Source organism: Mauremys reevesii, linkage group 2 (assembly GCF_016161935.1).
Source record: "Mauremys reevesii isolate NIE-2019 linkage group 2, ASM1616193v1, whole genome shotgun sequence".
Lineage (NCBI taxonomy): Eukaryota > Metazoa > Chordata > Testudines > Geoemydidae > Mauremys > Mauremys reevesii.
In genome coordinates this window covers 3,472,284-3,500,079 of record NC_052624.1, presented here as the reverse complement: position 1 = coordinate 3,500,079, position 27,796 = coordinate 3,472,284, and the positions used below count along the sequence as shown (strand labels likewise).

Below are 27,796 nucleotides of genomic sequence, written 5' to 3'. Positions count from 1 at the left end.
TCACCTAAGAAACACGTCATCTGAGAAAGGTAGAATAAAACGTTGATATTTTCAACGTTTCCAGCACCTCAAAGGGTTTTTTTTAGCTGAACTTGTATTGTCTTTGCAGGAGCACTGCCACTGGGTGATTCACCTCCCTGTGTTGGCCCTGTCTGAAAGGCAAGTTGGAGGCTTTAAACTATGGCCTGGTCCACACTAAAAAGGGGGTTCGAATTAGGGTACGCAAATTCAGCTACGGGAATAGCGTAGCTGAATTCGAAGTACCCTAATTCGAACTACTCACCCGTCCAGACGCGGCGGGGTCGAACTCCGCGGCTCCCCCGTCGACTCCACCACCGCCGTTTGCAGTGGTGGAGTACCGGAGTCGACCGCGGCGCTTCCGGAGTTCGAACTATCGCGTCTAGATCAGACGTGATAGTTCGAACTCCGTGAAGTCGAACTCACCGCGTCGACCCGCGTGGTGAGTATGGACCTGCCCTATGAAATGTAATTTATACAGCTAATAGATGTGGTGATCAGAATCCATTCACTCCACCTATTATGTTTTTAAAATTACATTACAAGTTTCAAAGCCTCCAACTTAACTAAATATACACAATTGGTCCATTACACGGAAAGAAGCAATCCTACCACACTCTACCTGAATGAATGTTTAGCAGCATGTTCTCCCCTGAAGGGCATATAAGGAAAAGTGATGTCTTAATTTTTATCTTCTCCTGGATTTTGAAATAAAACATGGGGACAAGACAGAAAAGTCTGAGCTCCTACGTTAACTAGGACTAGACTAGGCAAAGCATTAAATTAGAACATATACTGCAGGAAATAGCCCTGAATTGGCAATGGTGATTACTTAAATAACCTAGCAGATTTTTTCCACCTTTAATTTATGTGATTAAAAAGAATACCAATTAATACTCATAGCTTCCCTGGAGAGGTTGCTGCTGAAAGTCCTCCATTAATGTGCTATCTACAAAATTATAGATACCGTATAAAGGGTTAAAATCTCCAAGGTACAGAATGGCCTTACCTTGTTGGCACGTAGTTGCTTATAAATATCTGTCTGCTGCCTTATGCGATACTCCAAGTCAGAGATCTGAGCCTGCAGCCACGTCCACTGACAGATAATGCCTGCTCTCTCCATTGCCCATTGGCACTCTGCTCGATGATGCCTGGAAAGCAAGTTTGCATACTTTAATCACTTCCATTTATTTAAACTAATTTACTCTACATATAAAATCAGCTAGGATAGGCAAATATTCGCAAGTAAAATTCAGCACAAATTCACTTTAAAAGAGACCTATAAATAGCTTCTAAAGTCTATATCAAAACAACATTTCCTGGAAGGCAGGATCAATTATTTTTGCACTTCTACAAGCAATACCAACAATCCATTTCCAGTCACATACCAGCAATCATCCCAGCAATTATAAGGCAGTGAGAATAAATGGCTTAATTCTTCCTCAACTGCAGCAACACAAACTGTTATTCTCTTTGGTGAGAGTATAAGTAATCACTCAGATGACTTGCTAATCACAAAAAGTGGTCCGTCAAGGAAAGAGTTCTGCTTTCACACACATAGCCACCAACACACAGAGAACTTGAGAAATCTTTTGCAGCTCAGTGGGATTGAATTATTGTAAAATGATAAAAAGGAATCTTTTGCTCCTTTATACTCTAAAAAGGTATGACAACTTATCTTTACTGCCAGAGTTAGTTCAAGTTAGTTTACTTGAGTTACTCGAATTGAGCTAGTCTAGCTAGAGCGAGGGCTCTTCTACATTCGACATTAGCGTGCAACAAGCCAGGGTGTGAGTCTAAAGAACACTAGCTTGCCATACAGTAATGTCCCCTGTGGACACTGTTTCAGTGCACTAGCTTAGGCTATGTCTACACTACACACCTTTTAGCGACACAGCTGCGCCACTAAAAGGCGCACAGTGTAGCCGCTGTTTGTCGGCAGGAGAGAGCTATCCCGCTGACAAAAAAAACTTCCACCCCCAAGGAGAGGCAGCAGCTTTGTCAGCGGGAGAGAGCTCCCCTGCCAACAAAGCACTGTTCACACCGATGCTTTTCATCAGCAAAACTTTTGTCATTCAGGCAGGGGTGGTTTTTTTCACATCTCTGAATGACAGAAGTTTTGTCATTCAGTTTCCATAGTAGACAAAGCCTTAGTGTAAGCCTTCTGGACTCACACCCTGGGTTGCTGTACACTAAATTCAGTGTAGACAAGTTCTGAGAAGAAAGACAGCAACCATTCAGCGACCTCATTAGCAGATAGAATAACTAGATTAGCAGTCTGAGTTGTAACTTGAGCTGCTGCATGCCCACTGCACTACTAGCTGAAGCATCAGCAGCCCTGAAGTTTCAAACACTCCATGAGTAAAGCACTTAACTCAAACTAGAGATTTGTCTCTGCAGACAAGAGTCTAGTTAGAGGCAAAACTCGAGATATACCTCAAGCTAACAATACAGTGAAGACAAGCCCTAAGCTACAGCTAGAATGAATGGGATCCTGGCAAAACTAACTGGAGCACTTGGCACTGACACCATAGAAATAGGAGAAACCTAATATCTAGAGTCCTGTGAAATTTTTATTCTTTACAATTTTGTGGGGTTTTTTTTGAGAATTTATTATTATTTCATTTTATCCATGTCGGAGGGGGCTGGGTCCTGCCCCCAGGGTGCTGGGAGTTGCAGAATGAGCCACCCTGCACTCATGTTGAGGTGGCAGCTCCAGTCCCACAGAACTGGGTCCGGCTCCCTGCTCTGGGTGTTGCCATCTGGCATATGGGTTTGCTGTGCCAGCTGCTCAGGTTTGGCTTAGCCACCCTCATGAGCCAAGTCACAACACCCAGAGCTGAAAGCAGGGCCCAGCCACACAGGACAGGAGCCACCACTGCAAGGTGAATTTTTTTGTTTTATTTTGTATTTTCAAAACATGGGGGCTACTACTATCTACCTTTTCCCATAAGAGTGTTTATGGTAAAACAGTGTGTTGCTTTCTGTTTGCTGCCATTAACTGTGGCAGAGAAGCATTTTATGCAATATAAACTTTATTCACAGTTGTGAGATTATGGACAACAAGATTTCAAATGCAAAAAAGGATATGTCTATTTATGGTCCTCAAAAGTACAAGGGAGACAGAACTCAAGGATGAAAAGGAAGAGCACTCACAGGAATAAAGTCAGTCAGCTCAAGAGCAAGAAACAAATCACCACAGAGGAAACACTATGGCCAAATGGGCTAATGCAATCCTTGGGAATCTAGAGTAAGAGTAGAGAGGTAATATCTATGCAGTTGGCACTGGTGCAACAGCTGCTGGAATACAGTGTCCAGTTCTGCCATCCACAATTCAAGAATATTGATAAATTGGAGAGGATTCAGGGAAGAGCCTCAAGAATGATTAAAGGATTAGAAAACTGCCTTACAGTGACAGACTCAGGGAGCTCAATCTATTAAGCTTAACAAAAAGGTTAAGGGATGACTTGATTACAATCTATAAGTACCTACATAGAAAGCAAATATTTAATAATGGGCTCTTCAATCTAGCAGAGACAGGCATAATGTGATCCAATGGCTGGAAGTTGATGACCCCTGTACAGCACTGTTACATTGCACTGGCTTAGCGTACAGCAAGCTAGTGGGTGAATCAGGAAAGCTCTGGCTTGAGTAGAGCAAAAGGAACAAGAGTTGACTTTTCCTCGTTTATCAACAGCCTCACCACTTGGAAGGTGAAATGGACCATGCTGATGCTGTCCTGTACGTGAGCCTCTGACCGATCCTTGATCAGCCAGTTGTCCAGGTAAGGTAGATCTGAACGCCTCACTGTTTGAGGAAGGCCACTACTAATGCCATGTACTTTGTGAAAACCTGCGGAGCTGTAGACTGGCCAAAGTGAAGAGTGGTGAAAAGAAGATTACTCACCTTGTGCAGTAACTGAAGTTCTTCGAGATGCACGTCCCTATGGGTGCTCTACTTCAAATGTTGGTGCATTCTGGCACCATTGATTGGAGATTTTTGGTAGCAGTGTCCGTCAGGATCACGCGTGTGCAGTAGTCATCTTGCAGCGCTGTTGGCACCTTGACCAGTGCACGCAGGGCATGGCGCGGCGCAACCCAACCACCTCAGTTCCTTCTCTATTGTAGAGTCCTTACTGTGAACTCTGAAGTAGAGAGGAGTAGGACGGGTAGTGGAGCATCCATCGAGGAACACATCTCCAAGAATCTCAGTTACTGCACAAGGTGAGTAACCTTCTCCTTCTTTGAGTGCTGTCCCTGTGACTGCTCCACTTCAGGGGATTGTAGAGCAGTGCCCTTGTGCAGATAGACGGGGCTTCGGAGTTGCATTCACAGTGGAGGCTTGCATTGTTAGACCTACCACTGTATCTGAGCTTGAGCAATTGCATAATGGTTCGTAAATGTGTGTTCAGAGGCCCAGGTGGCCACTCTGCATATGTCTACTATTGGTTCATTATTTTAAAAAGCTATTGAGGTAGAATACTGATCTTGTTGAATGGGCCTTTATCCTTGATGGGGGTTCTGTTCTGTGCTGTTGGTAACACATATGGATGCAACTGGAGATCCATTTAGATAATTTCTGTGTGGATACTGCAGAACACTTGGAACGCTTTGTCATTGTAACAAAAAGCCTTGGGGATTTTTGGAAAGGCTTTGCTCTGTCCAGGTAGAATGCTACTGCCGTACATAGAACAGTCTCTTGTGCATTTGCATGGGGCTTGAGATATAATGTAAGCAGATGAATTCGTTGATTGAGGTAGAAAGAGGATGATATTTTGGGTATAAATTTTGGACATGGTCTCAGTGTCATTTTGTCCTTGGGAAAAAAAATGGTGTACGGAGGATGAGCCATGAAAGCCCCTATTTCGCTTACTTGTCATGCAGACATAATTGCAACCAAGGACACTACCTTCATTGATAAATGAAGTAGGGAGCTGGTAGCTAGTGTTTTGGAATGGGGTTCTGGTAAGGCTTCCAAGGCAACAGCTTTAAGTCCCATGTTGGTCTAGGGTCACGTATTTCCCAGTACATATTCCATATACCCTTGAGGAAGCATTTCATCATCAGGAGCATGAATATCGATATACCATCAATCTTATGGTGAAAGGTGATAACAGCTAGTAATACTACAGCAAAGCTTGTAGAAAACCCTGAATTCTTTAGTTCTAATATGTATTCCAAGACCAAATGGAAGTGGTGCTGTGAGTGCAAATACATGTTTGTTCTGGTACCATAAAGAGAACCTTTTCCATTTTTTGAGGTAAGTGGTATGTGTGGCTGGTTTTCTGATGTTTACTAACACCTGTTTTACTTGTTTCAAGCAGGTTAGCTAGTCATGGTGGAGCCACACCTTCAGGTGAAGTTTCTCCAGGTTCAGGTGGAGGACTTGACCTCCTCCTTGTGAGAGATGGTCCTGTTTTGGGGGGGGAGGGGGGGAGGGAGAGAGTCCATGGTGCGCAGATCACCATGTGCATCAGGTCTGGGTATCAGGTCTGCCTAGGCTATGTCGGAACTATAAATATGACCTTGGTTTTGACGGTCTGTAACTTGTGTATTACTCTGGAGATTAGTTATACAGGTGGGAATAAGTATAGGAGAGGTGCATCCCACCTGATTAGAAAGGCGTCCCCTAGGGATTGTGTTCCCAGTCCTGCTCGTAAGCAAAATTGCAGATATTTGATGGTTCATGGTGTCGCAAACAGGTCAATGCAGGGGAAACCCCCACTGTTGGAATATGTGATGTAAGACACTGGTGTTCTGTGCCCACTTGAGATCTTGGGGAAAGTGTCTGCTTAGTGTGTCTGACATCGTGTTCTGGAGGCCCAGAAGGTAGAAAGCAGTAATGGTGATGTTGTGAGTTATGCACCCATTCCATAATTTTGTGGCTTCCGTGCATATAGTATGAGAACGGGCTCCTCCCTGTTGACTTATGTAGAACATACATGCAATTTTGTCTGTCATGACTCTTACTGTTTTGTTCTTTATCACTGGGAGGAGGAGAACGCACGTGTTGCGAACCACGCGCAGTTTGAGAAGGTTGATGTGTAGTTGTGTTGCACACATTCACTGGTCTTGTCCACCAACGTAATGAATGCTGGACTTTTGGTGTCAATGTTAGGCTTTTGTTTAGACTGTGCTTGTTTGACATGTATACTGAGCTTAGCCATCCCTGTAGGCAACGCATGTGTAGTCAAGTGTGCTTTACTATGAAAGTGGTGGCCACCATGTGACCCAATAGTTGCAGGCAGGTAAGTGCTGAAACCTTTGGGCTGTTTGACCACTCATATCTGTGGTCACAATGTTAAGAATCTGTTCCTTGGTAATGATGCTCTGGCCGCTATAGAGTGCAGATACACCCTGATGAAATCCAATTGTTGTACTGGAATTAGAGTTCATTTTTGTTTATTTGTAGCCCTAGGGTCTGAAAGAGGGTATTAGTCCTCTGGGTAATGTCTCTCGTTTCTGATTGGGTAGGACCTTTTGGTAGGCAATTGTCTAGATATGGGAATATCATTATTCCTTGTCTGTGCAAATGTGCCGCTACTACCACTAGGGTTTGGAGAAGACTCTCTGAGCAGTCAAAAATCCAAATGGCAACACACTGTATTGGAAGTGATCTTTTCCTGTGAACCATAGGAACCTTCTGTGTGCAGGATTTATGGTAATGTGAAAGTACGCATCCTTTAGGTTGAGGGCTGAAAACCAGTCCCCCTTTTCCATTGCTGGGATTATTTAAGTCAGTGTTACTATCTTGAATATTTGGATTTGGTACAAACTTGTTGAGTTTTCTGGGATCTAATATGGGTCTCCATCCACTGTTTTTCTTCTGAGTCTTCACCGGTGTTATCGGTGACATTTAGGAGGAGTCTGGCTTGTGTTTGCCTCTTGACTCCTTAACCTTGCCAGCAGCGGCCCCAGTGCAGGTGGTGCCGGAAGTTCCCAGTGCATCAAAGGTGCTCACTCTTGGCATGGCCCGCACCAACAACAGCAACCTTGCAGGACACTGTTTTCTTTTCAACGGTTCTCTCTGCGGGGACAATGTGGCTCTTTTACTCACTTTCTTGAAGGAATGATACTTGTTTCCAAAAATGACATGCCGGGAGAGTCCCCGGTTGAGGGGTTCTGCTATCCAGGGTCAGAAACTGGCTGAAGGGATTTCTCCATGAGAATAAGTTTCAGGCGGAGAACTCTATCCTATGTGGCTCAAGCTTTGAAGTTGCTGAAGTGAGTACTCTTTTATGGTGTGCACAACTGACCTAAGCTGTGGACGCAGGGTGAGTGGCCATCAGAAAACAGCATAGGGTCCTTGCACGAGAAACATCTTTTGAAGCCTGATGAACCAGGCATGTTTTTAATGTCCCTCGCTGAGGTCGTTTTTAAAACAGAATAAATGAAAGGTGGGGTTTTTTTTGAAGGGAGAACAAAAAAAAAAAAAGACGTGCAAATGTCTAAACTTGTAACCAAGACCTAACTATCACTAATTCTAACCATTTCTAATAATTGTTCCTAGGTTGTCATTCAACACCACTACGGAGCTCCGTCTCAGGCCAAGGACAGCTGAGAAGCAACTGCGGGGTCGGGTCACACATGCAATGGTCAAAGTGCCAACGGCGCCATGAGATGACTACTGTACATGTGCAGCTCTGATGGACACTGCTACTGCAAATCTCTGATCAATGATGCTCGGACACACCAACACCTGAATTGGAGCACCCACAGGGACAGCACTCAAAGAAGAATTGGTAGCGGCATCGGTTCACAATAAATCTGAGAAATCTTCTATGGCCACAGAAGATACTACTGTGAAAGTCAGAGTCCTTTAAGTCAAGGGTGGCATACCAATCTCCTGGATCCACAGAGGGAATGATGGAAGCCAGGGAGACCATGCAGAACCTCAGTTTCCTGAGATAACTGTTGAGGCAACACAGGTCCAGAATGGGCTGATGGTCCCCCTTGGTCTTTGGGATTAGGAAATATCGGGAGTAAAACCCCTTCCCTCTCAAGTCTTGAGGAACCTCATTCACAGTCCCCATCTGTAGGAGGGACTGCATCTTCTGGGTGGGGAGTTGCTCATGGAAAGGGTCCCTGAAGAGGGACCAGGATGGGAGGAAGGGGTAGATGAAAACTGAAGGGAACCGTTGATTGTCACGGTACTTAACACCCAGTGGTCCGATGTTATGCAGAACCCCAGAGCTGAAGTGGGACAGACAGTCCGAAAATAAAAGTGGAGACAGGAACTGGTATAGTATCCCCAGGCACACTTTCAAAAGGCCTGCTTGGGCCCACTAAAGTACCTATGTGACTGCGGATGGGAAGATGAGATGGAGGGAAATGGCTGACACTACTTGTAACCTCTCCCTTTCCTTTTAGGACTCCTGTCACAGAAGGGGAGACAAGTACCCTCTCTACTTCCATTTGGTGCCAGAGGGTCAGGGGACTGGCAGCAGACCAGAGACAGTTACAATGATGGAATCAGGGTTGGCCTGCCCCTAGAACAGGGGTTTTCAAACTTTTTTCCTAGTGACCCAGTTGAAGAAAATTGTTGATGCCCATGACCCAATGGAGCTGGGAAAGAGGGGTTTGGGGTATGAGAGGGGCTCAGGACTGGGGCAGAGGGTTGGGATGTGGGAGGGCTGCAGGGTGGGGCCAGGAATGAGGGCTTCAGGAAGTGGGAGGGGGCTCTGGGCTGGGGTAGGGGGCCAGGGCTCTGGGGTGCAGGATCCACGGTAGGGCCGGGGATGAGACATTGTTTGTCCTTTAGAACTTTAACCATTTAAGGATTCAATATATTTTTGTAATACTGAATTTGTGAACTATATTACAGTGATACTGATAAGGGGTGTTGATGATTGTATGAACTGTAGAGTTGTTCGTTTGCTAGACAAGGGAGAAGTAAAGAAAATTTGTGGGTTTTGAATGACATTATAGAAGCAGAGTTTATGGTGCCTGGGGTTGATTACTGCTGATGTGCTTCATATAGGGACAATTTATTTCTGAGAATGGGTGTGAGTGTGCATGTATGAAGCTGCATAGTTTCACCCTATTTTCTGTGGCTTTGAATTAGACATTGTTTGCCCCTCAGCAATTTAAACTATTTTAAAACAGCCTGTATATCTGAATTTCCTTTTGTAAAATTTAAAACTGAAGGCACTGTAAAGACAGAGACCACGTCATTCAATGTTTGTAAGTAACTTCTCAAATTGAATATTTCCAGACCTTTTAAAAAATAGATAGAGTGAAGATACACAGGACTGTTAAGATTTCCCAGCTCTCACAAAAAGGTCCTAAGACTTCCATAGCCAATTAATGGAGAATTACAAAGCAAATCTATTTGGAGCTGTGATTGCATCAATTACAGTGGAGCAGTGAATTTGCAAAGCACAAAGTGTCAATTTGAGAGATCTATTGGAGACTCATGTTTTTCTTGAGAACAAAACGTAATGGATGTTTCATGCAACCCTTTTTATGGCACCCAAAAGTTTGCTAGGTACCTCACAAGACAAGTTCAAAAACATGATCCCTGCCACAAACTAATATCTAACATGATGACATAAGACAGTGAACAAGGTAGTAAGGAGGGCACAGGGGGTAGTAGTACACAGCCTGATGTGGGGGTTGTCAATAGAGTAAAACAAATGTTGGCTACTTTATCGTAGGCTTAGAGAAAAAATTTTAGGTGGGAAGAAGACTGGGACAAGGTCAGAACAGGTATTCTAAGCATACAGGCACTCTGGGGATGGTGGTGATAGGAGGAGTGGAGGATGTTTGCTATCAGAGCAGAGGCAATAAAAAAAAAAAAAGATTATTTCATAGGGGAGGCAGAGTTGTGCAAGGCCTTGAAAGCAAATACAGGCAGCTTGTACTGATGTTTGCAGAAGGGTGAGCCAAAGGATGGATTCAAATAATGGGGGATGACATAGATCAATGGGCAAGTAATAGGATCTTAGTGGCTGCATTGGTGTCAAAGGCCAAAGAGGAGGTTGTAGTGATGAAAAGAGGGCATGAGGTGGACCTATATGAAAGTTTTAGCACTGTGGGCAGAAATTTTTTTGGCTCTTATAGACATTGTGAAGAAAGCAGCAGCAAGAGCTGGACATAGATTCGATTGTTGGAGGAGAAAAATCATAGATGGCCTCCAGTTTACAGGCTTGAGTGACAGGCATTATCTGTGGTGTGTTCAACAGTAAGAATGGGAGAGTGGGAAGTGTTTTGGTGGAAAGAAAGAGATCCAGTTTTGGCTATGTAAAGCTTGAAGGAATAGCAAGGCATGTTTAGATATGAGACTAGATAGCAAATAAGTCAGGAGGTGGATTGGAGAATTGTAAGAGTCATCAGCATAGAGAGTATAACTGAAGCTGTCTGAGTGAGTTAGATAGCCCCCCAACCTGAAGCAAATACTCACCAGCAACCGCACACCATAGAACATAAACACTAACCCAGGAACCTATCCTTGCAACAAAGCCCGATGCCAACTCTGTCCACATATCTATTAAAGTGACACCATCATAGGACCTAATCACATCAGCCACACCATCAGGGGCTCATACACCTGCATATTTACCAATGTGATTTATGCCATCATGTGCCAGCAATGCCCCTCTGCCATATACATTGGCCAAACCAGACAGTCTCTATGCAAAAGAATAAATGGACACAAATCCGACTTCAGGAATCATAACATTCAAAAACCAGTGGGAGAACACTTCAACCTCTCTAACCACTCAGTGACAGACTTGAAGGTGGCAATTTTACAACAAAAAAAACTTCAAAACCAGACTCCGAGAGACTGCTGAATTGGAATTAATTTGCAAAATGGACACCATTAAATTAGGCTTGAATAAAGACTGGGAGTGGATGTGTCATTACACAAAGTAAAACTATTTCCCCATGTTTATTCCCCTCCCCCTGCCCCACACCCACTGTTCCTCACACCTTCTTGTCAACTGCTGTAAATGGACCATTTTTGATTACCACTACAAAAAGTTCTCTCTCTCTCCTCTGCTGGTAATACCTCACCTTAACTGATCACTCTCATTAGAGTGTGTATGGTAACACCCATTGTTATTACAGTTGCTATAGAGGAGCTGTTACTGAGCAAGTAATTAAAATGGAGTTACTGTGATTGGAGACCTTTCTATAATAATATAGCTGAAAAACTTTTTAAAAACAATTATTGAATCCTATTTTACAGCCATATAAATATTGCTTTTTAAAACGAACTGCTACTGTGACACAGACTTGCCCAGACATGTATATTAACCAGTCAGACCATCTTCTCAATATTTCACCAAAGGGGACTGCATGTGCTCTCTGCCAAAAGCTAAGAATTAGCTGATTGTCATGGTTACTGTGAGATGTTTGCACAGGAAACATTTTAACAAATATGTAAAATGTAGACTATTGTCACCTGAGATAAGTGGGCTCTCAGGGCTATCTCAATCAACACTGAGAATAATGGACATCTGTGGAGACAGACTGTGTTCACCTTCTAGAGAAGATGCAGGCTTAAGGATTTACAAAAACAAAAGAACCTCCCAAAAGCCTCTAAGAGATCACTGTGGTAAGATACAGTAGTCTGCAACTATATAAGACAATAGAAAAGAGCACAAGATTTTATCCATTACAGAGGAGAAACCCTGCAAGCACGGTGTCTCATGAAAGGCAGATCCCAGCTGTTTGAACTGGACCAGCACTGCAAGTATAGTAACTCACTTAAAGTGGTCCTGGTTAACATTGTTATGTTCCTGATCAATTAGAGAACATGCTCATCTAAAGTTGTGCAATGCTCCCTTCTAACGTTGTTTGGCAGCTGCCTGCTTTGTCCGCTGCTTGCAGGAAGAGCAGCCTGTTGGAGCTAGCTGGTGGGGGCTTGGAACCAGGGTGGACTGGCAGCCCCCATCAGCTCCCCACTCCCCAAAGTTTCCTGTGTGACAGCCGCTCAGCAGGCTATCAATTGCTAGTTCACCTGTCCCTCACCCCACTACCATGTGCTGCTCCTGCACTCTGCCTTGGAGCTGCTCCCCGGAGCCTCTTGCTTGCTGTGCGGGGGGGGGGGGGGGGGTGGAGAAACTAATGTCAGGGTGTCCCCCTCCCCCAGACCCCATTTCCATGGGGGAGGGGAGGAGAAGACCACGACAGGGCTCAGGACAGAGGGAGCTTCCTGGCAGCAGCTTCTGTGTCAACTTGCTGATCTACTTAAAAAGGCAGTGTGCTTAGAGTGGGGTCAATGTACTTAAAGGGGCAGTGCGCATCTCTCTCTCACACACACACACACAAAATGTGTGTCTGTCTGCCATGCTGTCTCCCTTCCCTCCATTTGTGCTGCCTTGTAAAGTGTGAGGCTACATTAACAACAATTGGTTAACTCTTGAGGGCTCAGCTGATTGCTAGTTCATCATTTAGCAGTAAGGCATTCCCTGGGAAACATCCCACCCTCTGACTCCTCCACCTCAACCAAGCTTCACAATCACCATCGCTGTGTACCAGTATTAAATTTTTTTTAAACTTATACTGTGTGTGCACGGATGGATGGATGGTCAGTCTTTTGTCTGGTGAAAAAAATTTCCCTGGAACCTATCTCCCCCTATTTACATTAATTCTTATAGGGAAATTGGATTTGCTTAACATCGTTTTGCTTAAAGTCATTTTTCAGGAGCATAACTACAATGTTAAGCGAGAAGTTACTGTATTAACCTTTGGGTGAGACCTACGTTACTAGAGGAAAGTTAATAAGTACAGGCTTGTGTCTTATGTTTTTCTTTTACCTGTAACCTTATGCTTACAAATCCTTATACTTGCTTTTTTTTTTTAAAAAAATATTTACCTCAAGCTCTGAAAAAGTAAACTTCAATTTGGTTTTACTATAAATCTGTTTAAGTGCCTTATGCTAAGGAGAGTGTTGAACTGAGGGAGACCCATGAACTAGGATGCATTGTTTCAATGGATGCAGCAGACCAGTGTACATTGAAGGTGTCCAGAAGATAAGGGACTGGGAACCCAAGTGTAACATAGTGGGGTGTGTAAATTGCTAGCCTTTAGAGAAAATGCAGGGCTCATGGAGCCCCGAGTGGAGTGCTTATGTTACCATCAACCAGTAGTTGGAGGAGGTTTCTCCTGGTCGGCAGAGACAAGGCACAGTGATACTGTAAGCAGTTGGTAGTGATTCATCCCGGGCACCTCAGGTAACCTCCCCCAAAGCGTCAATTACTGATTATTTAAAAATAAATGTTGAGCACCATTATTAACAATGTGTTAGTATGCTTATCTTTGAAAATACTATTCTATGCCTGCAGAACACACATGCCAGTTATGTGCAATTACCAAGTTATATATAGGTTGCAGAGCGGATTTTTACTTTAAACAAAGTTGGTATTTTCCTTCATTTATTAATGCAGATTCTATGTTATAAGAACTTCTAAAACCACACACCACTGTACCAAGATGCTGACATACTTGAATTCTTGAATCAGCTGCAGCAACACTAAGTCTTTTATGGGATCTTCTTCTGTAGTGTCAGGGGCGGCTCTAGGGATTTTGCCGCCCCAAGCATGGCAGGCAGGCTGCCTCCAGCGGTTTGCCTACGGGAGGTTCACCGAAGCCGTGGGACCAGCTGTCTGCCGCCCTCGCGGTGCCGGCAGAGCGCCCCCCAGGGCTTGCCGCCCCAAGCACGCGCTTGGCGCGCTGGGGCCTGGAGCCGCCCCTGTGTAGTGTCAGAGGTCCAACTCACTTTCTACATTAAACTATTTAAATCTTGCAGTAAAATTCAGTTAATGAATGGTCAGTTACAGGAGTTTCAACTTAAGTACTTCTGTGTCCCCCATCACCATATTCCTTACAGTTTTAAGGAAGCTAGTATGTTTCTTTCCTTTATTTATTCTAAATCAGTCAGATAAACACAAGAGCAAGTAAATTCAGACCTGCTCTACACTTAAAATTTAGATCAAGCTGGAGGCAGAATGAACTGGGAGCTTCATCATCACTGGTTAAGGGGTAAGTGATTATCACTACAAAAGTTTTTTTTTTCCTCCTGCTGATAATAGCCCACCTTAATTGATTAGTCTCATTACAGCTTGTATACCAACATGCATTTTTTTCATGTTCTCTGTGTACATATCTTCCTACTGTATTTTCATTGCATGCATCTGATGAAGTGGGGTTTAGCCCACAAAAGCTTATGCCCAAATAAATGTGTTAGTCTCTAAGGTGCCACAACTACTCCTCGTTCCTTTTGCTGATACAAACTACCACTGCTACCACTCTGAAAGGTGTGGTTCTGCCCCTCCCCAAAGGTTCCTGGAGATTGAATACCTATTTGACAGGACATGAGACTAGATGATTGTAAGTGTCTGTCTTCTAGCCTTAAAATCTATTCATCTATGGTATTGCACCACCACACATTTTTCCATTAGTCCAGACAGATTATTTCCAAAGAATTTTCTAAGTGCAGAAATCCATGTCTAGCTTCTCTATAATAGTGGGCAATGTTAACTGCCATCATCAAAATGAGAAAGGGTGCATAAACACTTACTGCTAGTTTAAATTGCAAATGTTAAAACACACTTTCTGATTGTGTGTCAGATTGCTTGAGGTGGAAAGAAACTGAAAGCATAACTAGATATTCAATTTTAATGAAAGAGCATATTCGGAACAATCAGCAAGGGTAGTCGAACACATTAAACCCTTTCCTTTCTTTCTCCAAGTCCTCTTCCTGAACTGTCATTATAATGGCTTTATCTTTCATTTGCTCAGTGTTTTAAATACAGCACTTCTGTTCTTTAGTAAGTGGCCCGCATGAGAGCAGACAACTATATCAAGTGGTTACTACAGAGAGGAACTTCAGAGAAACGTAGATGCTTTACAAGAAGGTAGGGACATCTGGCCTTATTCCTTTCTCACATCATGGAATTTCCCTTCTTAGAGGGGGAAAGGGAGTGGGGAGGAGACAGACCGACTACGACAGTTTCTGGGAAATGGTTTTCCTTTTTTGTATGGGAGTCAGTGATGTAACCACAGGAATGTTAATAAAATTCATTGTTGTCAAATAAAATTGAGGGGCTTGTATTCCTTTTAAAGCTCTAGATAGATCATTTAGAGAAGCAGAGTCAAAGTCTCAAATTGGTTGTGCCTTCTGAGCCTCTTTAATATGATCTGAACAATAAAGCACCTCTCCCTCTTAAAAACCGCAGTGCAGCCAAGAGAGATGGAAACTGGTAAAGAACAGGACCTTTGTGAAACAGGTAACACTGATGTTTTCCTGAAAGATATGCTCTAGGAGGAATTATTTTTGGGAAGTTCTATGGCCTGTGTTATACAGGTCAGACTAGATGATCACAATGGTCCCTTCTGGCCTTGGAATCTGTGAATGATGAGTGGAGCAAGGCCTGCAGTATGGACAGACAAACACAGCTTGTTACTAAAAAAGTGGTTGTTCTAAAGGTGATATGTAAAGGACTTTTAAAAAAATTATATTAGTTTCTTTATGGTTTGTGAAGAAAGCGTGAGACATGCTCCTATCCCTTTGTTTACTTTAGAAATATTGGAAGTGTCAAGTCTGACTTTTTTTTTTAAATAAAGACTTCTTGAAATAAGATCTGAAATATTTATGAGCAGTTCACATTGTTAATTAACACCTTCATACTTTCAGAGAGACATAGCTTCTCCCAAGTCTTCATTAGATATCAAGTTTTAGTTTTTTCTTAAAACTGCAGAGCTTGGATGCCAAAGTAAAAAAAGTCATAGGACTGGAAGGGACCTCCAAAGGTCCTCTAGTCCAGTCCCCTGCACTCAAGAATTATCCTTGATGCTAAGAGCAGCAAATTTCATAAGCACTACATATGGCTGACTGAATGGCTTTACTCAGAATGACATTCCATAACATATTGCACAACAAAAACAATCTCCAGTTACTGAACAACCAATCCTCTGCTTCTGGCTTCACACCATCAGGGACTTCCTGCTAATCTCACATTTCTAACTATATTCAAGGTCACCAATTCAATTATTCAAGGTTTTACAAGGCTTAGTGTTCTCAAAAGAAACTCAAAAAATTGCACGCTCATCAGCTGAAGTCTTGATATCTTTAACCTTGTCTCAGCCACCCATAGCTTTTAATCTGAAATTCTCACATTATGCATTGGATATAATCTAGTTTCAGATACTTTTTTAATATTAATCTTTGTATACAACTGTAACAAGCATAGGCTGCCACACATGCACCCCTTATTGAGAAGCAAGTTTGAATTTAGTCTGGAGTCTGACACCAGTACTAAATAAGTCACCAGCAATAGACTACTGATGTTACACATCCACCAAGTTAGGTGTTTTTTTAGATTAAAGATTGTGTCATAATATGGTAGAGTTAGAAGAATCAGAATGAAGGTTCAAGGCTGTGCTTTATAAGCTACTGGGTCTTATGAAAACTTTTGCTTAGATATTCATAGTGTCACTTTAAAGACCCCCCTGAGAGGAACTCACAGTTAAGTTTCACATGTTTAATGATAGTTGAACAATAGACGTTGCTTCAGCCAGTTGAACAAGTTTTATTGTTTACTTCCTTCTAGGGTCATGTTCCTGACTGTGGAGCTCAGCTGCCTCCCTCTTCTTCATGTGCAGACGGAGGGATCTGAACACAGCATGAACAATGCCAATGCCTGAGTGTGGGGCAAGGAGCCTTTAGGCCCAGCTTCCCTCCCAACTGCTGCCACCCTATAGCAGACCTCTCAAGGGATTTCTGCTGATATCCCAGGCTGGGGCCTTCAGCGGAACACACACCCATCTGGCTCATATTGGTCCAATACATTAGAAAGGGATGGCTTTTCTGAGGAGTCAGTCCTTGAATCCAAGTACTTTTCCTGAGACAGAAGGAACCCCTGTAGTGGAGGGAAAACAATAAGATTGATAATTCCACTCAAGTATCCCTTTCAAATCTGACTGACACTGGATGAAAGGCTGATTTTTACAATAGCAGATCACCTCTGTGAGGCAGAGACAGAGTCCAGTGTTAGGTTAAAGTCGGGCCTGAGAAGTATAGCCTCTGCAGACAGAAAGACAGTATCACTGACGCTCACTTTCATCTAGAGTTAAGGTTTCCCAGTGACAGCTCGTGACCTTCCATAATATCAAGTTCTCCAAAACTCAAACTTCAGAAAAAACAGGACACAGTTAAGTTACATACCCTATATAACCTTAATATTGCCCCCTGGAGCTGGCAGCCACTGGTGAGTTATCTGCAATGGTCTGAAACTGCACCCAGTAAGAGAGTTGTAGCTGTACTAAATGGCTTGAGTGGTAGAGAGAGTAGGTGGGGCAGATTAGTGGAAGTGTGTTTGTGAGTTGAGGAGAGAGAGATTAGTTTAAGGAGCATCACAGAATTGTGGCGGTGATGTCAGATGGGTTTGAGCCCACTCTGTGGGTGCGAATAAAGAAAAAGGGAGCATGTGAACCTAGCCTAGTTGCCTGAATCATTTTATTGCAAAATTGTGTAGGATGTCTCATTAGCAAAGCACAGGACAGGGAAGGGGAGTGTCTTGATGTGACAAAATGGGGGGTTTTCCTGTGTTTTCAAATGGTTTGCAAGCAGATAGAGTGGGACTCAGTGTCCCTGGGTGTTACTGGTTTAACTAGGTGAGGGGAGAGGGAGTTTTTGTTACAGAGGACCGGAGAGGGAACTTGGGACCCCAGCCAATGGCCTGGAGGACGGATACCCCAGCGACTGGTGACCTGATGACCCAGCTCAGGAGTCTCAGCTGGTTCTGGCCAGTGGGAGGACAATGGGCTATAAAGAGAGGACCCCGTGACCTAACCAGCCGGTTCCAGCCAGAGGCCAGAACAGGCCACCCGGGCGACCTGGTTTCCCTGGAGAGAAGACAATGGACAGAGGCGGGGCTTGGGGGAGGGGATATTGGATGCCCGGCTGGGAAGCAGGGGGGCTCTGGGCTGGAGAGGGAGAGGAGGCAGAGCCCACCTGGATGCAGGGGAGACTGGGATGTGCTGTGCTGAAGGAGGCCAGGCCTGAGGCCCTGAGAGTTTCCTGTGCGGTGTTCAACGCTCAATAAACCCTCCTCTTTTACACTGGCTGAGAGTCACTCCAGTCTAGGGAACAGGGTTACATTGTCTGCTTCAGGGGGTGGAGGCCCCAGGGGTCCAGAGCGAGTGGACTCCCTGAGGGGGCCCACAGTGAGAGACAGGAGTGCGAAGGCTCAGAGAGGTGCAGCTCCAGAAGTGGAGGGGCCTAACCCCCAAAAAAGAGCAGACCCGAGAAGGGCTGTCTCATCAAAAGGGGCACCCCCCACAGACCGCACATGGCCAAGAGTGGGTACAATCTGTGAGTCCATGACACTTGCCAAGCAACAGGAATGGTCAGTAATGAGGTGGGATATGAGAGCGGTCTGTGGGTTTAAATGATGGGTAAGGGAAAGTATAGGTTTAGATGGTATACTGTAAGTGCAAAGTGGTATTCTGAATAGGCTACGTGAGTGTAGGGCAGGTGCAGGTAGGTCCTTTCCTTTACACTGAAAGTTGCAGGTGTTGGTAGGAGTTAGTGGTCACTGGGGCAGCTGTAGACAACATGTAGAACAACAGTGGACTATCCACTTCTGGTCCTGCACTCTTCTCCCTGCCCCTTGCCACCCAGCTGTTCCAGCCAGTCCTGTGCCTTCTAGTCCAGCCACCCTCTCCACTGGCCCTGACCATGCTATTCTGTCCAAGCTTCCCCACATCCTAGGCATTCCCTAATGTGTCTATGTGGCATTGCATCCCATTTTCCAACTGTCAAATCAGAATTTTCCCTATAGATGATGAGAGAACCCAAAGGCTGTTTTAAAATGTTAACACAATTTTCTGAAAAGGAGCAGCATCCTGTGCATTCCTTGGCCAGTCTGCATTTTTCCCTCACATGCCCAACCCCCTTCATTCTTGGTATGTGTAGCAAACACTACACATCCTTCTGCAGCATAGGAGGCTCAGAAAGGGGTGAAGTGGCCCATTTATCTCAATACAATGGCATACCTGAATAAAAACACCTTAAGATGACTGCAGCCTGAAACAATAGTTCTGAGATGTATGAATGCCTCCATTCATATCAGTCTCATTCCCTGTATCCAGCCAACTTCAGGAGAGCCACAATAAACATGCCTATTCTCAACACCTGCATGCTCCCAGTATGCCTGTTCTCAGCTGCATACCCAAGGGACAGGGCTTTCCCAGTTCCCCCACACATAGTGGGGAATAGGGAGACAGGCTCTGACCTCCTGGAAGGACAAGGTCCCCCACATCCTAGTTCAGAGAAGGGGGCAGGCAGGGGTATTAAACCCCTATATATGGGCTGGGGCCCTCCAGATCATGGTGCACACATGGGAGGGGAATATCAGGGTGACAGACGCATATGCTCCTATTTCCCCACAGTCTATCACTCATCCCCACCCCCTGTTCCCTTTTCCTGATGTCCCTACCCCCACATTTCCCCATCACCTAATCCCTCTACTATGCACCCATCCCCATTTATCCCTCTCCTCACACCCCCAAAACCCTTTCCTCGCTTATTTCCACCCACTCTTCCACCCCAATCACCTTCCCCTCCCAGCATACACTTGCAGATACAATTCATTTTTTCAAAAATAGTTTCAGTGCTTTTTGAATATTTACTATACTCAGATTATATTTCCCCAAAATAAAAATTCTTTTTTGACAGAAGCAGATTCAAGCAATATGCTTCCCTTTTTAATTTCTACCCTGGGTTGGGGATTTGAATTCAGTGTGCCTCTGTGGGGTTCAGATTCAATGGCCAGAACATTCCCTTGAAGTCCTGCAAATCTTAGGTGGCTTTCACCACCACTGGGCTCTCTCGCTGTACATGCAGAGGGTAATCCATTAAGTAGTGGGGCCTTAGATATGCTTACCAGAACACTCACCTGGAGAAACACTCTTTTTCAAAGAATGCTGGAATTTGATTTCTCCCAAAGAGCTGGTGGGTGCTATGCATTTTGTAGGGGTAACCCTTGAGCACCGGAGACACTAGTGCAATGATCTCAGCCATGGATGGATCTCTAATTGTGCATGAAAATGTTGCATGTGTCAACTTTAAGAGCTTTTTTTCCTGGGGGCTGTATCTTGGGAACCCCTTGTTCACATTGTCCCAAATTTGGTTCACTGACCAAATCCCACTTCCCCATAAAGTGCACAACATTTCAAGGCAATCCGAGTAACTGTATGGACTTTAAAGCTCAATTTCAAGTGCTCTAAACAGAAAACTTGTCTTGATCAAATACAACAGAGCTGGTGGCACTCTGCTATAATTAGAGGGAAAATGGAGGGGCGGGGGCACTACAAACCCATCATAGCATAGCAGGCTCAGCGAAGTGCTGAAGTGGCTCATTCATGTCAATGAAATATTCTCTGATAAAAGAACAGCCAATGGAATGAGTACAACCTGAAACAACAGTTCTGAGATGTATGAACTATTTCATTCATGTAACTGACGGTCCCATCTCTCCATCCCAGTACTGAAGAGTTACTGATGTAAACATGCCCATTCTCAGCTCCTCACCCAATATCCTCACTGTGCTCTTCATGTGTGCTCCAAGTATTCCTGTTCTAAACTCTCCATCCAGGGGCAGGGCTTCCCCCAAAACCTGGTTAACTTGGGGGGAGGGGGAGAGGGAAACAGAGATGGGCTCAGATACCCTTTGGGCGACAAGGCAACCCAGACCCCAGCTTACATGAGGGAGGCAAGGAGAGGGTCTAAGATCCTCACAAAGGGAGGGAGCAGAGGTGAAAGTAAGCCGGTACAGGCTGGTACAGCGTACCGGCAAGAGCCAGTAGGCTGTGCTGGACTGGACCGGCTTCCCCAGGCTGGCACTTTAAAGGGCCCGGGGCTCCCTGCAGTAGCCTGGAAAGGTTGAGAGCCACTGTAATAGAGGGTTGTTAGCATGCTAGTGATGGGTGATCTAGAAATACCTGAGAGGAAAAATAGCTTCTCTCCTCTAAAAACTCCTGGTGCACTCCACTAGCTATTAGCGCTGCAATATATTTAGTTTCTCCGCAATGACTTTATCATCTTTAAGCGCTCCTTTTGTATTTTGATCGTCAAGGGGCCCCACTGGTTGTTTAGCAGGCTTCCTGCTTCTGATGTACTTAAAAAACATTTTGTTATTACCTTTAGAGTTTTTGGCTAGTCGTTCTTCAAACTCCTCTTTGGCTTTTCTTATTACATTCTTGCACTTAAGTTGGCAGTGTGTGTGTTCCTTTCTATTTGCCTCATTAGGATTTGACTTCCACCTTTTAAAGGAAGTCTTTTTATCTCTCACTGCAGCTTTGCGAACAGGGGCTGCTAACAGGGAGTTTCGCAAGGGAGTTTAGAAGGAGAGTGGGAAGGAGTGGGAGTCCCTCGCCAGCCCTAAACCCCTTCCCTGCGGTCCCCCTAAAACCTATAAACCGAACCACATTTCAAAACCCCTTTCTGTAAACCACCCTTCCATTAACTAGGAGACAATGCAGGCAGAAGCCCAGCAGCAGGGTGGGGGCTATCCAATTTATTGCGCTGAGAGTGTTGCATGTATGATTACCTGCCCTGTGGGCGGGTGGCGTACGTGTGCAGTCGGTGCAAGGAGCTCCTGGCCCTCAGAGACCATGTACGGACTTTGGAGGCCAGGGTGGCGGAACTGGAGGAGCTAAGAAAGGCAGAGAGGTATGTTGATGAGGCTTTCCAGGACACTGTAGAATTGTCCCACCTCCAGTCAGACAGCCCCTGAGCTGTTGAGGAGGATGAAAGGCCCAGGGAAGCAGAGCAGTCAATGGGAGCAGAGGGAAACCATCCCGTAGTTGGGACCCGCCTTCCAGATGGTGCTGGGGTTGCCTCTCGCACTGAGGTTGCCTCTCCGGGGGAGGGAACTCCAGTTTCTAGGAAAAGGCAGGTGTTAGTAATGGGAGATTCGATCATTAGAAACATAGATAGCTAGGTTTGTGATGATCGGGAGAACCGTATGGTGACTTGCCTGCCTGGTGCGAAGGTTGCGGATCTCTCGAAGCATCTAGACCGACTTATGTGTAGTGGTGGGGAGGAGCCAGTGGTTGTGGTACATGTAGGTACCAATGACATAGGGAAGGGTAGGAGAGATGTCCTGGAAGCCAAATTTAGGCTGCTAGGGAAGAGACTGAAATCCAGGACCTCTATGGTGGCATTCTCAGAAATGCTCCCAGTTCCACGCGCAGGGCCAAGTAGGCAGGCAGAGCTTCAGAGTCTCAATGTGTGGATGAGACGATGGTGTAGAGAGGAGGGGTTCACATTCATTAGGAACTGGGGAAACTTCTGGGATGGGAGGAGCCTATACAGGAGAGATGGGCTCCACCTAAACCAAAGTGGAACCAGACTGCTGGCACTAAACATTAAAAAGGTTGTAGAGCAGTTTTTAAACTAGGAGATGGGGGAAAGCCGACCACTGCAGAGGAGCGTGTGGATCGGACACAGACTTCTCTTAGGGGAGAGTCTGATGATAGAGAATCTCCAGGTTATAGTCAGGAGCAGAGGATGGAAGAGGATAATGTAAGGGCCAGATCAGATGATAAACAGTCACATAAAAAAGAATCTGGCACATCAGAAAAAGGCAGGCTAATAAACAGGGACAAGTTTTTAAAGTGTTTTTACACAAATGCCAGAAGTCTAAATAATTAGATGGGTGAACTAGAGTGCCTTGTGATAAAGGAGGATATTGATATAATAGGCATCACAGAAACCTGGTGGACTGAGAGCAATCAATGGGACACAATCATTCCGGGGTACAAAATATATCGGAAGGACAGAACAGGTCGTGCAGGGGGAGGAGTGGCACTATATGTGAAAGAAAGTGTAGATTCAAATGAAGTAAAAATCTTAAGCGAATCTACATGTTCCATAGAATCTCTATGGATAGAAATTTCATGCTCTAGTAAAAATATAACATTAGGGATCTATTATCGACCACCTGACCAGGACAGTAATAGTGATGATGAAATGCTAAGGGAAATTAGAGAGGCTATCAAAATTAAGAACCCAATAATAGTGGGGGATTTCAATTATCCACATATTGACGGGGAACATTTCACTTCAGGACGAAATGCAGAGATAAAATTTCTCGATACTTTAAATGACTGCTTCATGGAGCAGCTGGTACGGGAACCCACAAGGGGAGAGGGAACTCTAGATTTAATCCTGAGTGGAGCGCAGGAGCTGGTCCAAGAGGTAACTATAGCAGGACCGCTTGGAAATAGTGACCATAATACAATAACATTCAACATCCCTGTGGTGGGAAGAACACCTCAACTGCCCAACACTGTGGCATTTAATTTCAAAAGGGGGAACTATACAAAAATGAGGGGGTTAGTTAGGCAAAAGTTAAAAGGTACAGTGACTAAAGTGAAATCCCTGCAAGTTGCATGGGCCCTTTTTAAAGACACCATAATAAAGGCCCAACTTCAATGTATACCCCAAATTAGAAAAAAACAGTAAAAGAACTGTTTGCTTCAGTCTTCACGGCTGAGGATGTTAGGGAGATTCCCAAACCTGAGCTGGCTTTTGTAGGTGACAAATCTGAGGAACTGTCACAGATTGAAGTGTCACTAGAGGAGGTTTTGGAATTAATTGATAAACTCAACATTAACAAGTCACCGGGACCAGATGGCATTCACCCAAGTATTCTGAAAGAACTCAAATGTGAAGTTGCGGAACTATTAACTAAGGTTTGTAACCTGTCCTTTAAATTGGCTTCGGTACCCAATGACTGGAAGTTAGCTAATGTAACGCCAATATTTAAAAAGGGCTCTAGGGGTGATCCCGGCAATTACAGACCGGTAAGTCTAACGTCGGTACCGGGCAAATTAGTTGAAACAATAGTTAAGAATAAAATTGTCAGACACGTAGAAAAACAAACTGTTGAGTAATAGTCAACATGGTTTCTGTAAAGGGAAATCGTGTCTTATTAATCTATTAGAGTTCTTTGAAGGGGTCAACAAACATGTGGACAAGGGGGATCCGGTGGACATAGTGTACTTAGATTTCCAGAAAGCCTTTGACAAGGTCCCTCACCAAAGGCTCTTACGTAAATTAAGCTGTCATGGGATAAAAGGGAAGGTCCTTTCATGGACTGAGAACTGGTTAAAGGACAGGGAACAAAGGGTAGGAATTAATGGTAAATTCTCAGAATGGAGAGGGGTAACTAGTGGTGTTCCCCAGGGGTCAGTCCTAGGACCAATCCTATTCAATTTATTCATAAATGATCTGGAGAAAGGGGTAAACGGTGAGGTGGCAAAGTTTGCAGATGATACTAAACTGCTCAAGATAGTTAAGACCAAAGCAGACTGTGAAGAACTTCAAAAAGATCTCACAAAACTAAGTGATTGGGCAACAAAATGGCAAATGAAATTTAATGTGGATAAATGTAAAGTAATGCACATTGGAAAAAATAACCCCAACTATACATACAACATGATGGGGGCTAATTTAGCTACAACGAGTCAGGAAAAAGATCTTGGAGTCATCGTGGATGGTTCTCTGAAGATCTCCACGCAGTGTGCAGGAATCATTAAAAAGGGGATAGAAAATAAGACTGAGAATATATTATTGCCCTTATATAAATCCATGGTACGCCCACATCTCGAATACTGTGTACAGATGTGGTCTCCTCACCTAAAAAAAGATATTCTAGCACTAGAAAAGGTTCAGAAAAGGGCAACTAAAATGATTAAGGGTTTGGAGAGGGTCCCATACGAGGAAAGATTAAAGAGGCTAGGACTCTTCAGCTTGGAAAAGAGAAGACTGAGGTATATAAAATCATGAGTGATGTGGAGAAAGTGGATAAGGAAAAGTTATTTACTTATTCCCATAATACAAGAACTAGGGGTCACCAAATGAAATTAATAGGCAGCAGGTTTAAAACAAATAAAAGGAAGTTCTTCTTCACGCAGCGCACAGTCAACTTGTGGAACTCCTTACCTGAGGAGGTTGTGAAGGCTAGGACTATAACAATGTTTAAAAGGGGACTGGATAAATTCATGGTGGCTAAGTCCATAAATGGCTATTAGCTAGGATGGGTAAGAATGGTGTCCCTAGCCTCTGTTCGTCAGAGGATGGAGATGGATGGCAGGAGAGAGATCACTTGATCACTGCCTGTTAGGTTCACTCCCTCTGGGGCACCTCGCATTGGCCACTGTTGGTAGACAGATACTGGGCTAGATGGACCTTTGGTCTGACCCGGTACGGCCGTTCTTATGAGATAGTTCAGAGGAATTTTCTTACATACACTCCAATCACCATGTTTAGCAACAATAGTTGTCTACATTAGGTCAATATTGACATTTTATACTATATGGTTTAAACTTCTAGACACCAAATTGGATTGCCAGTTGAAGGCAATGGGAATTCCCCACATAACATCAGTAAAGGAGGTCTCTTCATCCAGCAAGGCCAAATTATCTCACTGTATCGTCTCATTTATGATGGGTACCTAGATATCTATTAAGGAATTTCAGAGGCATGAAAATCTACAAGTCAAACAAAATATCAGTCATCATGGCAGTCATCTCAGTGCTCCAATATTAAGCCGGATGTTTAATAGGAAGCAAATTTATAACAGGAAAAGTCAGCACATTTCTTTGCTCACATGTTTCTATGAGCAGATGCCTTGCAGCAAGATAATTTAAAACTCCAACTGTAGATCTTGCTCTGTTTAAACACAGGCAGCCTTAAGGATGTACAGAAGAACATACTAATTTTCCTGTTTCCTATTCTGAAGGACACCATTACAGTACTGGCATTAGCAGGGGATTTGATATTATGCTAATTATATTCTCCCTTTCTAATCAAGTTGTTTCCTTAGCTAAATGACTAAGAGAACCACAAATGTTTACATACTCTGATCCTCAAACACTAACAAATCTAAGTTAAATATTTAACATTTCAGATTTAGATAGAAATAAGCCTTTTCACTTTCCATAAAAATTCACTCCCAGATGGTAAAACAGCAGAACATCACTAATTTGCACTAGCAGTTATGGCTTTTGCAAGTTGGAGAGTGAACAATTCAAAAAAAATAAATATTCCTCTACCCCGATATAACACTGTCCTCAGGAGCCAAAAAAAAAATCTTACCGCATTATAGGTGAAACCACGTTATATCAAACTTGCTTTGATCCGCCTGAGCGTGCAGCCCCACACCCCAGAGCACTGCTTTACCGCGTTATATCCGATATTGTGTTATATTGAGTCACGTTATATCGGGGTAGAGGTGTAAGTCACAATGAAATTTAGTTATAACTGATAATACTTTGTATTCATCTCGATAAGTGTTCTGTACAGTCAAATCAGTAACACAAAACCTTATTACTGCACCCTGATATTAGATCTTTCAGAAGTGAAGCAAGACCACTTGGTAACATATGCAAGTTAATATGTGCATCAGCAAGGTTCTGCTGTGACTGGAAGGCACTTATAGTTAAGCATTTGCACACAGGGAGAATATTAAAGCTTTTTCACTAACATTCAATACAATCTTATTGCTTCCACTGTCAGCCTCACCTGTGGTATTGTGCTGGGTTCTCAAATTATAATCAAGTTCTCAACTCCAACTGTAGTTCTCTAGTAATGTTTGTCCTCATGTCTAATGCTGAAACAGATTAAACAAATTAGGTTTTGACTTTAAGTTTACATGACAGCCAAAACAGATGTCAGCTTAAATTGTGAAGAGTGTCTAACCAATATGGGATGCTTAAGTAAATGCTGTACTGTTTTTGCAGATCTAGCCTCTCCCGCTACTCTAAAAAAATCTGAATATCCAGAAAGCAAGCTTGGGTTACATCTAGATGTGATTCCAGTTAGATTCTAATACAGTTCCCATCACCACAGCATGAGCAACTCACAAAATTCTGAAGTGTTGAAGATATAGTTCTCTCTTCCTTGCAGTGTGCAGAGACTGGCGTTTTTAAAAAAAAACTGCGATACTGTGAAAAGCCTAATCAAAAGTAGGATTTATATATTTTTTTCTTGAGACAGAGCTTCATGGACATCCCGATCTTTTTGGGGAGTGAGTTCCAGACTCAGAACCAGTTATCAAGAAAGTTCTCTGCTGCACACCCAAGTCTAACTCTTCAGAGTGACAATTCCATTCTTCCAATGCCAACTTAGAGGCTCTGATCCTAACAAAGTCTTACAACACATGGATTAATTGCTTTCTGAGACTACTTCGGCAGGGTGGGGGTGGGAGGAAAAGTGTAGATACTGGGGTACCTGGGAATTCCCTGTGTTTATCAGGATCTCAGTGACAACATCCAACCCCCAAGACACACTCACATTTTTAATTTAGTTAGGTGGCCTCTTCAAGTACAAGTATACGTTGCTTTTAAAGAGAGATCCTGTGTAATGTTTCAGCCTCACTGAATTGAATTCTTCCAACACTTAAGGGACTTTACTAAGGAGTATTGCCTCTAAGTTCTCAGAAAGCTGCGCAGCCACACAGCAGCCTATTTAGCACCACTCAGATGCTCAAGGAACCCACCCGGGGACTTGATGCGGCCATGGGAGGGGTGCCCCTCCTCTGTCCCCAACTCTGCTGTGGCACAGCCAGGGAGGGGCAGCCCAGACCTACTGGGGCCAGGGGAGGTCTGCCTATTCTGAAGCCCCAATCCCAGAGCTGCCGTGGCAGGGAGAGGCACCTCTTCAACCCAGCCCAGCTTCTGTGGGGAAAGAGAACTGGAGGAGTCCTCTCTTCTTGCCGTAGACCTGAGCATCCTCCTGCACCCCAAACTCCTCATCCCCT

General features: G+C 44.0%; 1 protein-coding gene across 10 annotated transcripts in view; it reads right to left on the bottom strand.

The window, feature by feature from the left end:
• Window positions 1-27,796, bottom strand: part of LOC120397536 (KAT8 regulatory NSL complex subunit 1-like) — a 141,063-nt gene that overhangs the window by 85,854 nt on the left and 27,413 nt on the right. For 6 of the 10 annotated variants that reach the window (XM_039523515.1, XM_039523517.1, XM_039523518.1 and 3 more), the window contains 2 exons: window positions 26,560-26,647; window positions 1,028-1,169 (listed from right to left, as the gene is read on the bottom strand). In XM_039523515.1, the coding sequence (XP_039379449.1) occupies window positions 1,028-1,141 (114 nt within the window). In that variant the 5' untranslated portion in view covers window positions 1,142-1,169; window positions 26,560-26,647. The remainder of the gene's footprint in view (window positions 1-1,027; window positions 1,170-26,559; window positions 26,648-27,796) is intronic. The other 4 variants (XM_039523519.1, XM_039523522.1, XM_039523514.1 and 1 more) reach the window with 1 other exon arrangement.